General features: G+C 36.6%; 1 protein-coding gene across 4 annotated transcripts in view; it reads right to left on the reverse strand.

Moving 5' to 3' along the window:
• Nucleotides 1-190: 190 nt before the first annotated feature.
• The window catches only part of ABCA1 (ATP binding cassette subfamily A member 1), a 151,718-nt gene continuing 139,210 nt past the window's right edge, over nt 191-12,698 (reverse strand). For 2 of the 4 annotated variants that reach the window (XM_027772665.1, XM_027772663.1), the window contains 10 exons: nt 11,795-11,924; nt 11,405-11,525; nt 10,578-10,640; nt 9,857-9,963; nt 7,495-7,636; nt 6,978-7,112; nt 5,882-5,985; nt 5,225-5,317; nt 4,225-4,468; nt 191-3,640 (listed from right to left, as the gene is read on the reverse strand). In XM_027772665.1, coding sequence (XP_027628466.1) covers nt 3,500-3,640; nt 4,225-4,468; nt 5,225-5,317; nt 5,882-5,985; nt 6,978-7,112; nt 7,495-7,636; nt 9,857-9,963; nt 10,578-10,640; nt 11,405-11,525; nt 11,795-11,924 — 1,280 coding nt within the window. In that variant the 3' untranslated portion in view covers nt 191-3,499. The remainder of the gene's footprint in view (nt 3,641-4,224; nt 4,469-5,224; nt 5,318-5,881; nt 5,986-6,977; nt 7,113-7,494; nt 7,637-9,856; nt 9,964-10,577; nt 10,641-11,404; nt 11,526-11,794; nt 11,925-12,698) is intronic. The other 2 variants (XM_027772664.1, XM_006150595.3) reach the window with 1 other exon arrangement.

Here is a 12,698-nt window from a genome sequence, read left to right on the forward strand (position 1 = left end):
CTTTCCTTTGTTTTCAAGTAGTCCCTCCATTCTTTTATGATTAAAAGGACATTAAGGACATTTGAACCTCTAAACATTTGATTCAAATAGTATCCTCTCTTCAAGAGACATTTCTTTGATAATGGCTGTATAACACTTTAACAGTAGGTGGTGCTGTGAATGCACGAAAGTAAATTTGTATAGACCGAAAGAACTGTCACAGCTTTATTTTGTGACTCATTACAACATAGAAATATGCCTTTTTAATACTTCTTATAAAGTTATTGACAATACATATTTTTTTCTTTTTTTCCTTTTAATGAAAATGATTTAACTTAGAAATGTATTGTGAAACCTCTGTCTGGTTTTGCAATTCTCAGGTATTCCAGTGCAAAAATAGATCCCATTACAGATAGCATAAAGTGCTTGGAATGAAGGGCCAATGATAAAGAAGGGCCAAAGATAAAGAGGAAAGCACAAAAAGGGGCTTCATCATAGGCTGTAAGAAGGGACAACAACATAACTAATCCTTATGGAATATAAACATTCTATAAAAAAAGAGATGCAACAATTTTGAAAAGAATTAGAATAATATTACTATAGTATTACATTACTAGTAAATAGTAACAAGAGTACAAATTAATATCTCAGTATCAAAGTGGTTCAGTATTACATGACACATGGCTCTTTGGAAAATTTTTTACCTGATATATACAACCACAAGAAGAAAACATGTACAAATCCCTTTAGTCAATGATTAATATACAGTGAATGAATGATGTGCAACATTTAATAGTCACAACACATATGTTTTCAGTACAGATACTGAAGTACAGTAGTTTGAGGTTTGGTTGTTTTTTGTTTTGTTTTTTAACAATGAATTATGCTGGGCATTTATATAGAGAGGGCTTGTTACTTTCTTTTGTATTTTTCAAATTCACAGTTGTTAGTAAGATTCCCAAAGTGCCCAAAAGATGCAAAAGCAGAAATCTTTGAACAGTTCTTTTGAGAATTTCTGAAATTTCCATAAGTACATATCCACAGTGACTATCTAAAATTTTTATTAGATTGAACATAGAGATGGTAAAAAAAAATTCTACCACAATTAGTTTTACACAGGAAAATTTAAAAGATTACTATTTGAATAGTCTAAAAGGTAATGACTCAACTTTAACAAAGTATGTCTATAACTAGATATTTCTAGCTTCAGAAGAGATCACTTTAAATCTATATTAAAATGTTGTATTTTTTCCAAAATATTCACAGTGCCTTTTCTTTTTTTTAAATGTGGTTTTGAAGTCACAGAGTAATTGAAGAAAGGAGATGCTCATGGACTTAATGTAATGAGAAACTGGAACATGATTATAGTGAAACAGGAAAACCAACAAAAATTTGATTTTGAAAAATATAAAATTCATAAAATAGTGTCTCATTTAATATCTCTGAAGAAAACATAAAGTGTTATACAATGTTATGCCAATAGTTACTAGAAATGTGCCTTCATTACTTATTTTTAAAAATAATATTTATACTGATTTCTAAAACAGTTTTTCTTTTCAAGCAGTAAGTTATGTAACAAATTCTATAAATTAAAAAATATAGAAGGTTAATTTGAAATAAATCTATAATCTTATATCTTTGAAGTTGATATGTCACTTCTAGAAAAAGTTGAAATTAGTAATGATACTGAATGATCACTTGCAATTTGCCAAATAGTAGTTCTCTCATATTTTTGTTTTGTCTCAAGACAGATGACATTAAGCATTAATGTTAACTGACTAAAAAAGTAGTAAGCATTAATGTTTATGAATTGTTTACTGATAAAAAAAAAGAAAGACTGATTTAAAGGAGTCTGAAAATATCCCACCATGGGAGCATTTGGTGTTTTTATTTTTTTCATGGTTGATTGGTGACTGCTGTCACATTTAATGGAGTATCTAACATCTGCAAAACCAGTGATTTGAAGATACCAAATCTCATAAGCATGTGGTATACTATTCAACAAAGTTTCCAAGATAGCTATTTCTTTGTGAAAGAATTCATTGTTTAGTTTTGTGACCTTTATACATACTTTCTTGGCTTTTGCAATGTTACTATTTAAAAAGAAAGGGGGGAAAAATGCTGCCCAATATACTTTCAGTGGACTCCCATAACCACAGCAAAACAACTTGAATTTATTTGTAAACCAGTTAGCTGAAGAATATGGCACAGGAAATCTGCCGAGACTTAATCTCCACCCCTATCCATACATGCATACTCATTCAGCTATAGCATACACTCAAAAAATACTAGGTTGATGAATTGAGATTAAGAGCATTAAATAATATTTAAAAAATTCATATGCTCTTGACCACCACATTGTCTTCTAGTCGCTAGGCACTAGTTAGGTGATCAATCTGCAGAAGTACATAAGAAAATAAAGCTAGTGAGGCAATGTGGCCACACTCCTCTGTGCCACAGGGTTCTAAAAAGAGGCCGTTCTAGGTTTGTAGAAGTCACAGAACTTAAAATTCCAAATAACATTACAAGTACAAATACTTTTGTCAAAATACAACTCTATCTTTTAATTTTTATACATTAATTCAAAAAGTCAGAAATAATACTACACGCGTGTCAAATAACAAAGATGCTGAGATGCAGTGTACCGTGTTAGTAAACAGTCAGGACAAATGGGAAAAACCTCCCTAGGTTTAAATATCCCATCTCTGTAATCCATGCCCAGGGCTCAGCAGCTTATAGCTCCATCAGTCTGGCTGCTGATATTTCTTATCAGGATCTATATGGAAAGAGACCCAGAAAGATGTCTGAGACTCATAACTCTAAGCACAGGACAATGTAACAATGGAATCAAGTTTCCTGTATCTAGAGGATATCTGCCATCGGAACAGCTCATCAAAGAGAATCAAAGCATTTTAGCTACACAATGGCACCATTTTGTCACCTGATGTTTAATGACGTCGATAGACACTGAGTAGAGCAGCTTTTACAAAAGTATACATGACACACCATGGTGCTTCAGACTTCTGAGCAACTTGGCACTGGTAATTCTGGCACACTCACTGCCAGCAATGGATGCGTCACCGGGAAACCATTCTCCTGACATGGCATGGCTTAATGAGTGAGGATGTGCTTGCCCTTTGATTTTTATATCACTGGCCATGATTACTTGGTGAACTATCGTTGCAACCCCGATAAGAATACACAGGAACAAAAAAAGTATGATTTCAAACCCATATGTCCACTGGGTTTCATAGTACAGTTTCACATAGGTATAGTTAATAAACTAAATTCAAGTCTTTCACTTGAGAGCCATAAAAGACATAGGCTACAAAGGCACTGCCCCTGTAATGGAATTTTGTTTTCATTGCATTGAATTGCATTGCATTGAAGAGTATCAGTACAGTATCCAGTTTACTTCTTCTCACAAAAACTTCTGGCTCTTTCCTCTGGAACACTTATCATGATGCAAAAGAAGGTCTAGTTCCTCCTTACTTTCAGCCACCTGTATGCACAGGATTCTTCATACATAACTTTCTTTCACTTTCTCATCCTGTAGAAAAGATGTGAGAACTGCAACATCTACTACTGTCTGGTTTTTGTGTAATGACAGGTCCTTTAAGTGGTCATCATCACTTTGGTCCTTGGCAAAGTTCACAAATACCTGTTGAAGAAAAAGATGGACCTTTATAAATACCTCTCAACTTTCTGTTTTTACCAGTTACATCTTTCCCCATGTTGAAACTAGGTCAGATAGAAAAAAGAGAGAATTGTATAAACATTAATTAGAAAACTGTATGAGTGAGGAATAATTATTTTTAAATTGACTTTCTATATTGCCCCTCACATAACCAATCACTCAGTCATCTATTTACTTGGGCACATATAGTCTTGATTAAAGTGAAGAGGGAGAAAAATATTTACTGAATACTTACTAAGCATCAGGATCTATTTGTTACTTTTTGTTATCAAATTAAAATGGATAAGGCACCTTGCAAAATGCCTGAACCATGACAGGGACTCAGTAGATTGTAATTATCATGATTATTATTAAAATAAGTTCTCATAATAACCTGAAAAAATATATAGCATCCTCTCCCTTTTCAGGTTCAGAGAGGTTTAGTAAAAATTATTACTGGTAACAATAAATCAGAAATTCAAGCACAGATAATCTAAACGGCTCAGGCTCAGGTGAAAGTGAGTGGACAAGAATCCTCACCCTGCATCTACTTTTGACTTAAAGCTTACTTGGTCAAGTGTTGTCTGAGAAACAGAGTAGTCCTCTATGTGGAGCTGCTTTTTGCTCTGAGAGAGGATGCTGAATATCCTGGCCAAAGAAGATAATGAAGATGGAAGCTGGTATTGTAGCATGTTCCGGTGTTTCTCTTTCAGGACGCTTCCTGGAAAGGCGCGTTCAAAGAACTCCTGGACAGGCTTCAGGTCAGGGTTGGACCCTGCTATCCGTACAACTATTGTATAACCATCTCCGAACCTAAAAGTAGGAAACAATACCAAGTGGAGACGTCTCAGCAAACTACCCAAAAGAATATTTAACCCTGAGAACCTAACTTGTGACATGAAAAATGAAGGTCCCAGACAGACCCAGAAATAAGTTTCTGTGAGAAAGAACTAGTTAGTATTTACTGAATACATTTATGGAAGTTTCCACACCAAGTGCCTTAAATACATGGTTTCATCTGAACCCATGAAGTCTAATAGATAACAGAAAAACTGAAGACCAAGGGTGTTGGTCACTTGCCCATGATACAATGCTCCTAAAAGTTAGGCCTAAAAGGCAGACCTATTTGTGTTGACTCCAAAGCTTGGGCCTTTTTTTTTTTTTTAAAGAATTATTTATGTTTACTTATTCATTCATTTAATTTGACCAGAAAGAGACACAGAGAAAGAGAGAAAAAGTAAGAAAGCAAGTCAGTAGGTCTGGGACTCAAACCTTGGTTGGCCATGTGGGAGTGTTCAGCACCTTAATTCCCATGCCACCCAAAGGTAGATATTCCTAGAAAACTGACTCTTAAAGAGGTTAAATAACTTGCTCAAGAGTCACACAGCCATTAAACAGTAAGGTAAAAGAATTTGAATGCAGCTCTGACTTCAATACTCTCATTCTTTCCACTACACTGTTTTGCTCAATTTTATTTCCCTTTATATTAGGGCTACTATTTATATTCACAAAAAGATAAATATTAGGCATTTTCACTAGATGCTATCCCAAAGAAGTTAACTATGTTACCTATTTTTCAGATGTTGGACACTGCCAAGACACCTGAACCTCCCATTGACCATAATTGCCATCCTAGTGCAAAGAGCTTCACATTCTTCCATACTGTGGGAAAACAGAATGAGGTTTTAGTTTTATAAGATGCTCCCATAACATCAGAACATCACCATGACAGCTGGCCTTTCAAATAAAGAGATTCCCAGGGCATAATCACATCCTGTTACAAATATATGAAGATATAGGGATGATACTGTTCACTGCAATGCTGTTCAGATTGTGAACAAGTATAAACAATCCAAATCTACAAAGTCCAATGTTAATCCAATGTTAAATAAATTAGGATGTTCCTAATGGGATACTATCCAGCTATAAGAAATGATGACACATTTATTTACTGATTTGTAGTCATGTTTACAATATATCATAAAGGGAAAAAGAGCAAATATATATATGATGCTTCCATTTTTGTTTGTAAAAGTTCATACATACTTGTATACATTTGTATAGGAAAACTGCAAATATATATAACCCAGTGATAATAATGGTCATCTCCAAGCGGTACAATTTCAAGTGATAATTGTTTCAGTATTTTCTAATTTTTACAAAATAATCACATATACTACTTGGATGATTTAAAAATCATAGTGTAGAAGGCAAGCCCCTACAGACCTATGGGATGTAAGCACCACTGATCTCCCCTCCTTGATGATACTTAGGGCACAATTCCACAAGAATCGCCGGGCTTTGGGATCCATGCCTGTGGTTGGTTCATCCTGTAAGTAGAATAAAATTAAGACTCATCATTTTCTTAAAGAAACTATCAAAAGTGGATTTTTTTTAATGCATAAGCATCTTTAAAGTAACCTACGTTTTAACTCACCATTCTAGTTACTTCTTGATGGACTAAAGAACTACAGTAAGTTTCACACTTGTTTGCAACAAAGTCACTTTTATAAATGTCTCATTGACACAGGAAACTCAAAATATTCCGTTTTTTTTTAATAAAATTAAAACAAATTTCTTCAAATAAACATGGAAGGAAAAAAGCCATTTAGTTTCAATCATCTTCCCATGACTAATAAATATATACTAAAAATGCTTTCTGTCTGCAATGTCTATTGAAGTCAGGGTAAAATTCCTTTCTTTTTTTATTCTAGTTCACTCAGCTTGTCCTGCTATATTGTACTTGCTAGCCTATTGCACTTGCTGTCTTAGAGAAACAAATTTCACATCCATATGATCTGGATTACATTAAAGCCTCAGCACAAGGCATCTTTCTGTAATAACTTCACTGCTTTTCTCCTCTGCCCAAGAGAAAAGATCAAGGGCCACTGCCCAATGTAATCTGTTTTTCATTTATCTGTGTATAAGGAACTAGTAATATGATCTAGTCACTACCTGGAATCTTGAAAATGTGCCTACATTCTCTATCTTCAGGGGATGAACATATATATGGTTAGAAAGACTGTTCCAGACAAAGATCAAGTCACACATCCAACTTTAATTATACTTTTTGGGATTCTGCAAGCCAGAGATACAAGGTGCCGAGAGCATCTTTATTTGGGAGCTCCTGAGGGCCTGACAGAGCCACTCCAGAGTATGATGAGGGAGAAGCTCCCTTCTGCTTTCTGGAATCTGCTCTGCTCTTCTCGGTGGGGGACTTGCCTGAACCACTTATACAACAGCCATGGACATACAGGACTTTCAAAAAGTAATGTTTTCCATTCAAGCCAGAACAAGATTTTCCATCCATGGTCACACTCACCAGAAACACCACAGGAGGCCCGCCAATCAAAGCCATGGCTGTTGAGAGCTTGCGCTTGTTGCCTCCACTGTAGTTACCGGCATATTTTTCTCCATACTTCACGAGGCCCAGTTTCCGAATTGCCCACTCACCAACCTAGAGTGAGAAAAGCCTTGACTTTCATCTGGCTTGGTAATTGTATTATACTTCTTTATACCTATATCTGGAAGTTCGTTCACCGAGTAGGACTAGTTTTTATAATCATGACCTGGTAAACGCTGGGCCAAAAGTAGGAAGAAGGAACCCGTGTGATGAGAGCAGCCTCCCTCTCTGCACTCTAGGATATGCATGCCCACGCTGCCCCCCCCCCCACCATCACTATGGCTTCCCACCAGATAGTAGGGCAGAGAGCCAGCATTTCCCACTGTAGCATTCATGAAGAAAAACAGCCTGAAGTTGAAGTCATGTGTAAAAAAGCTGTACAGTGTATTGTCAGGATGCCAAAGGAGGCAGGCTGGCTTTCTGGTGCCCATAGTACCTTGCCAACTTCTTTTTCTGGAACACCTCTCAGGAGGGCAAAGAATTCCACATGCTCTCTCCCAGTCAGCAGCTCTGTGATGGCATCAAACTGAGGGCAGTAGCCCATGTTCTGATGTACTTCATGGATGTTTGATAAGATGCTGCAAAGGAACACAAAACTAGTCAGGTTTTAAGCATTTTGATACGCTGATCAGACAATCTGGCCTAATGTTCCTATAAAGTATGTTTGTGCATAATGAATATACTAACATAGCTGCTGTTGCTTGCAGGAACAGCCTATCTGTCCCCAGGATACCAGCTCTTCCTGACAGTCAGGGTTCCTGCCTTACCCTGTCCAGTCTTTGCACCTGGTTCTCCCAATCTGAAGGCTATCCCATTTCAAAATTCCTGAGTCTGTGCCAATTGCAGCACAATCTTTAATAAGAGTCTCAGTCACACTATCCTGAAGCTTTAATATGAAGTCTCCATCCCAGCACAGATAACCAGTACCTTTTTACTTCCATCTCCTTCATGGTCATTTGGACTGAGAGAAGGCTTAAGAATCCTATAGAAGGCCCATAGACTGACTCAACCATAGTATGCATGTTCCAGATTTTTTGGTCCTACGGGCACTCTCTTAGAACTTAATGGTTTTTCTGATCACAGACCCTTGGAGAATCTAGTGATAGAAAATTAAAGAAAAAAGTTGACCTATTGGTGGAGGTGGGTTGTAGGTTTTAAGAAGTCAATCAGATTAAGAGTCCCTGATGTGAAAGTTCAGTGTCCACGTCCCAGTCTGAGGGGACTGTACTTCAGCCACCTCTAGACAGCCATGAACCTGGCCTTTGAACTTGGCCTTTCAGCAATATATACTTCTTTCTATTTATATAACTAGTGCTCATGGAGTGGGCCTTTTCCAGGACTGCCACATGGTTGACCATGGTTCAAGTCCCAGACCTGACAGCTTGCTTTCTCTCTTTTCTCTTTCTCACTTTCTCTCTCTCTCTCTCTTTCTCTGGTCAAACTGGAAAATGGATAAATAAAGTTAATATAATAATTCTTTTTAAAAGACAAGACTATAAGAGACAGGAGAAGAGATTGAGAAGTATATTAAGTTCCTTGCTCTTTTCAATTTTATTGGCTAGTCCCTGTCCAGTGTTTTTAAATTATAAGTCATCACCCATTGACGGGTTGTGAAATAAATTTAGAAGCTCATGACCAGTACTTTTTTAATGACATGGTATAGAGTAAGAAATATCAGAGTTCACTGTAAATAGTAACAGTAGGTATTGCTTCATGGTATTTTTCATTAAGTTATACATGACTATTTGTGTTTCTGTGTGTGTTTAATAGGTTGAGATATAAATACATCTCCTACATGTGTCATGGTCAGAAAATTTGCATGCTACAGCATTGTGCCATCTCTCCGTGTAAAAAGCCCAGAGAAGGCCCCCATGTTTAGAGTGAAAAAGAAAGAGACAGAAAGTGAGAAATCACCCCCCCCCCCGGAGGGATGGCCATAACACAGTCCAGCGAAGTGATCATTACATCATCTGCTGGTGCCCGATCATAAGTTTTAAAACTAAATTGTGACGATTGCACAAGTCTGTGAAGTTAATAAAAATCACTGAATTGTATGCAAACAAGTAATTTAAATGGTATCTAAGTTACACCAGAGTAAAGCTATTGAGAGAACAGAATAACACACACAAAAAAGTAAATAATGGGCTATCTTGTGGCCTGGCTATCAGGTGGTTGGATTCTATATGACACATCATGTGGTTTGAGTCCTTGACCCAGCAGTTGAGAAGCATCACATGCACATGTGTATACACACCCAAAATCTCAAAAAGAGAGAGAAATGGAGATGGGATTGAGGCATGACCATGCCACATGTTTTCTCATTTACTTCCCCCCCCCTCTCTCAATCTCTCTCTCTCTCTTTCTCTATCTCTTTTGCTCCCTGACAAGTACACATGCCCTCTCCCATGTAGTCCCGGACCCACTGGCTTAAACTCACGCTGGGTGCATGTGCGTGCGTGCCTAGGATCCAGAGAGGAGAATGGAGGAGAAGGGAATGCGGCGTAGCCATCCTCCCTGGGGGGATGATTTCTCGCTTTCTGTCTCTGTCTCTCTCTGCTTTCTGGAAAGGGCACGTGCTCTATAGCAAAAACCTCTCCAAAAAAAAAAAGAAAAACTCTTAATAGTGGTTATCTCTAGGTAGTAAAATTAAGATTTTATACTTGTCTTTATACATTTACTATATTTCAACATTTTAATGAACTCCAAATAATACTATTGCTGTAAAAATAGCAATGTATTTCTTTAAACAAACTAAAATAAAAGTGTTTATGCAAAATATAGGCCACTTCTTTTCTTACCTATTTTTATTAAGGAAAGCATCTCCTCTGGTAACAGTGGTATCTCCAGTTAACATCTTAAAAGTTGATGATTTTCCAGCACCATTAACTCCCAGAAGTCCAAAGCACTGAAAGAATAAGATTGGGTAAGTTGTATAAGCAAACTACTAAAATACAAATGTGAATGACCCCATAAAACAGCCACCTCAACTTATATATATGTTTTTATATAACGTGATCTTAAAACATCTTCTTAGATATCAAGGAAGAATCAAATATTTTCTTGTATTTTAAGATGGCACATAGATACTTAAATATATATTTTAGAATGGAACCATTTTAAGTGTGGGTATATTTGTAAATATTATTTGTATGGTGTGCTTGAGATGAAAATGTGTGAAACACAGTAATGAAAGTCAAGTAGTCAAATTATATCACTCAATCTGGCTAATGGGCATAAAAGAACACTAACAGAAATGAGAAAGACAGAAATCTATTTCTTTACATCTATTTGAATTTCATTATCATCTCAAATAGATCACAAAAGCAGGTTCAGGATGTGCATGCTATTCTTAAACTGCCTGAGATTATCCAAAATCATTCTCTTTTGACATACGAGGTCCCCATCCTCTCCACGATTGATTGCTCTAGATAGGCAAAGCCACTCTCACCCCTTACAGACATTGTTGTTTGATTGGGTAGACGGTCTGAATTAATAGAGATAAACACAATGTATTTTTACCTCACCAGGAGGAATGCCAACACAAATCCTGTCAACAGCAGGCTTCCTCTTCCTTCTATATATCTGAACAAACAAAATGCAAAAATTTATGAGCCTCAGTGACTAACAGCTTTCCTGAGGAACATGAAGGGGAGATTTTAACCCAAATATACCATGAAATAAGACTCATCAATATGACTAGGTCACATATTTGATGTGCTAAGAGCCTTGGTCTGTCTCTGTGGCAACCAGTTTCTGACGGACTCTGAAGCACAGAATAAAAGTGAATTTCTTTTTTACTTTTTATTCTGAGTTTTTTAGTAAAAACTATTGGCCATTAATATTTACATAATTTTTCATTTATTCAACATACAAAGATATTGCAGATGTTTCTAAAATGAAATTCCATAAGATAAAATTTATAAACAAAATATTGCATATGATTTACATATTATGAAAATTAAAAATCTGTGAGTTGAAACAGACTCTTCTGAGTAATAGAGAAATATCAGCTTTCTGGTCTAAGAAAGTCAGAACTGACTATTCTTCCTACCTCAACTTTGACTAGATAAACCATATTAGTATGTTTTAATAAAGTAGCACATAAATGTGAGTGCACAAAAAAACATATTGAAGAAAAAGAATTCACATTAAGAAAGTATTCTCTGTAGGATTCTTTAAGAAATGTCCCATGACATATTTTAAATAAAATTAAATTGACAGAAATTTGGCATAGATGCACATTTGGGAAAAGAAAAGCTTTTTACTCAGCAAAATCCTAGTTTTCTCCATATAAAGCTGAAAAAAAATTGAGGATCTACTATTATAATTTGTATTCACTGTCTCACCTTAGTCAACTCCTTGATTTCCAAGATGTCATTCTGTCCTCCACCATCAAGAATTCGCTGTCTTTCCCGCCTTACATCTTCATCCTCATCATTCAAAGGAGTAAGCTTTGCATTTACCGGTCTTAGAAAAAAAAACATTAACAAAAATGAACCTTTTGAACAATTTTTCAAGACAAAGATCTAATCTCTAAGGTAATTTTTATAAATCCAACTTGCCACAATTTGCAGGACAAGCAGGGCTTGGGGTTGAGGGATGCCCGTATCACAAAAATCAGTTTGATTATCTATTTTGATTTCAACTGAACGCAACCAACATTGACAAGTATTTTCCTATGCTCATCCACTATGACCCTCAATCAAGTGCTCCATGAGTTCTGACAAAAAACTCACCTGGGCCTGATGAAGAATCTGTACTGTATCAGAACAGTAATAAGAAAGAACACTACCCCTTCCACTGCCATAGCGAAGAGGTTTCGTCCCACCAAGTCCCAAGAGAGTGGTGACACAAAGCGATTCTCCCCTGGAAGATACAAGGCAGAGAGCTAGTCAAAATGGAGACATTAAGAACAATGGCCCTTGGGACCAGCAGTTAGCGTAATGGCTATGTCGCTGGACTCCCAGTGGTTCAAGTCCTGGACCCGGTGGCTTAAACTCACGCGGGGCGCGTGTGCATGCGTGCCCAAGATCCCGAGAGGAGAATGGAGGAGAAGGGATTGCAGCGTGGCCATGCCCCCTGGGGGGTGATTTCTCGCTTTCTGTCTCTCTGTATCTCTCTGTCTGTCTGGCGAGCGCACGCGCCCTATAGCAAAAAAACCCTCTCAAAAAAAAAAAAAAAGAACAATGGCCCTTCCTCAGATTGGGGCTTAAATTCACCTATTTTCCTAGAAATGCCAATGGCTATCGCCCATGACAAAGATAAAAAAAGTAATACAAGAGTGATCACTTTTCTACTATGAATTAGGGAAACATAGTACTACCCTGTATCAATCAGAATTTCAGAGCCAACTTCCATTAGATTTGTAACTTCATCAAAGATACCTAGTATTTCCTTTTTAATGACACATGCCAAATATTCTTTTTAAAAAGGCAAACAAACCAAGTAATATTTAGGATCAATGTAAGTCTCTATACTAAGAACTATTACAAAGCACTTTTAAAAAGTGCCCCTAGTGATTTAATTAAATCATCTGGTTTTATGTATTTTAAATTCCTTACACAACTCCTTTGTTCCTCCAAGTCGAAAAAATGTCCCTTTTCTATGTCCATTAAATAACATGGCCCATCTAATTATATT

The sequence above is a fragment of the Tupaia chinensis genome, unplaced genomic scaffold (assembly GCF_000334495.1).
Source record: "Tupaia chinensis unplaced genomic scaffold, TupChi_1.0 Scaffold000291_1, whole genome shotgun sequence".
NCBI classification, from domain to species: domain Eukaryota; kingdom Metazoa; phylum Chordata; class Mammalia; order Scandentia; family Tupaiidae; genus Tupaia; species Tupaia belangeri.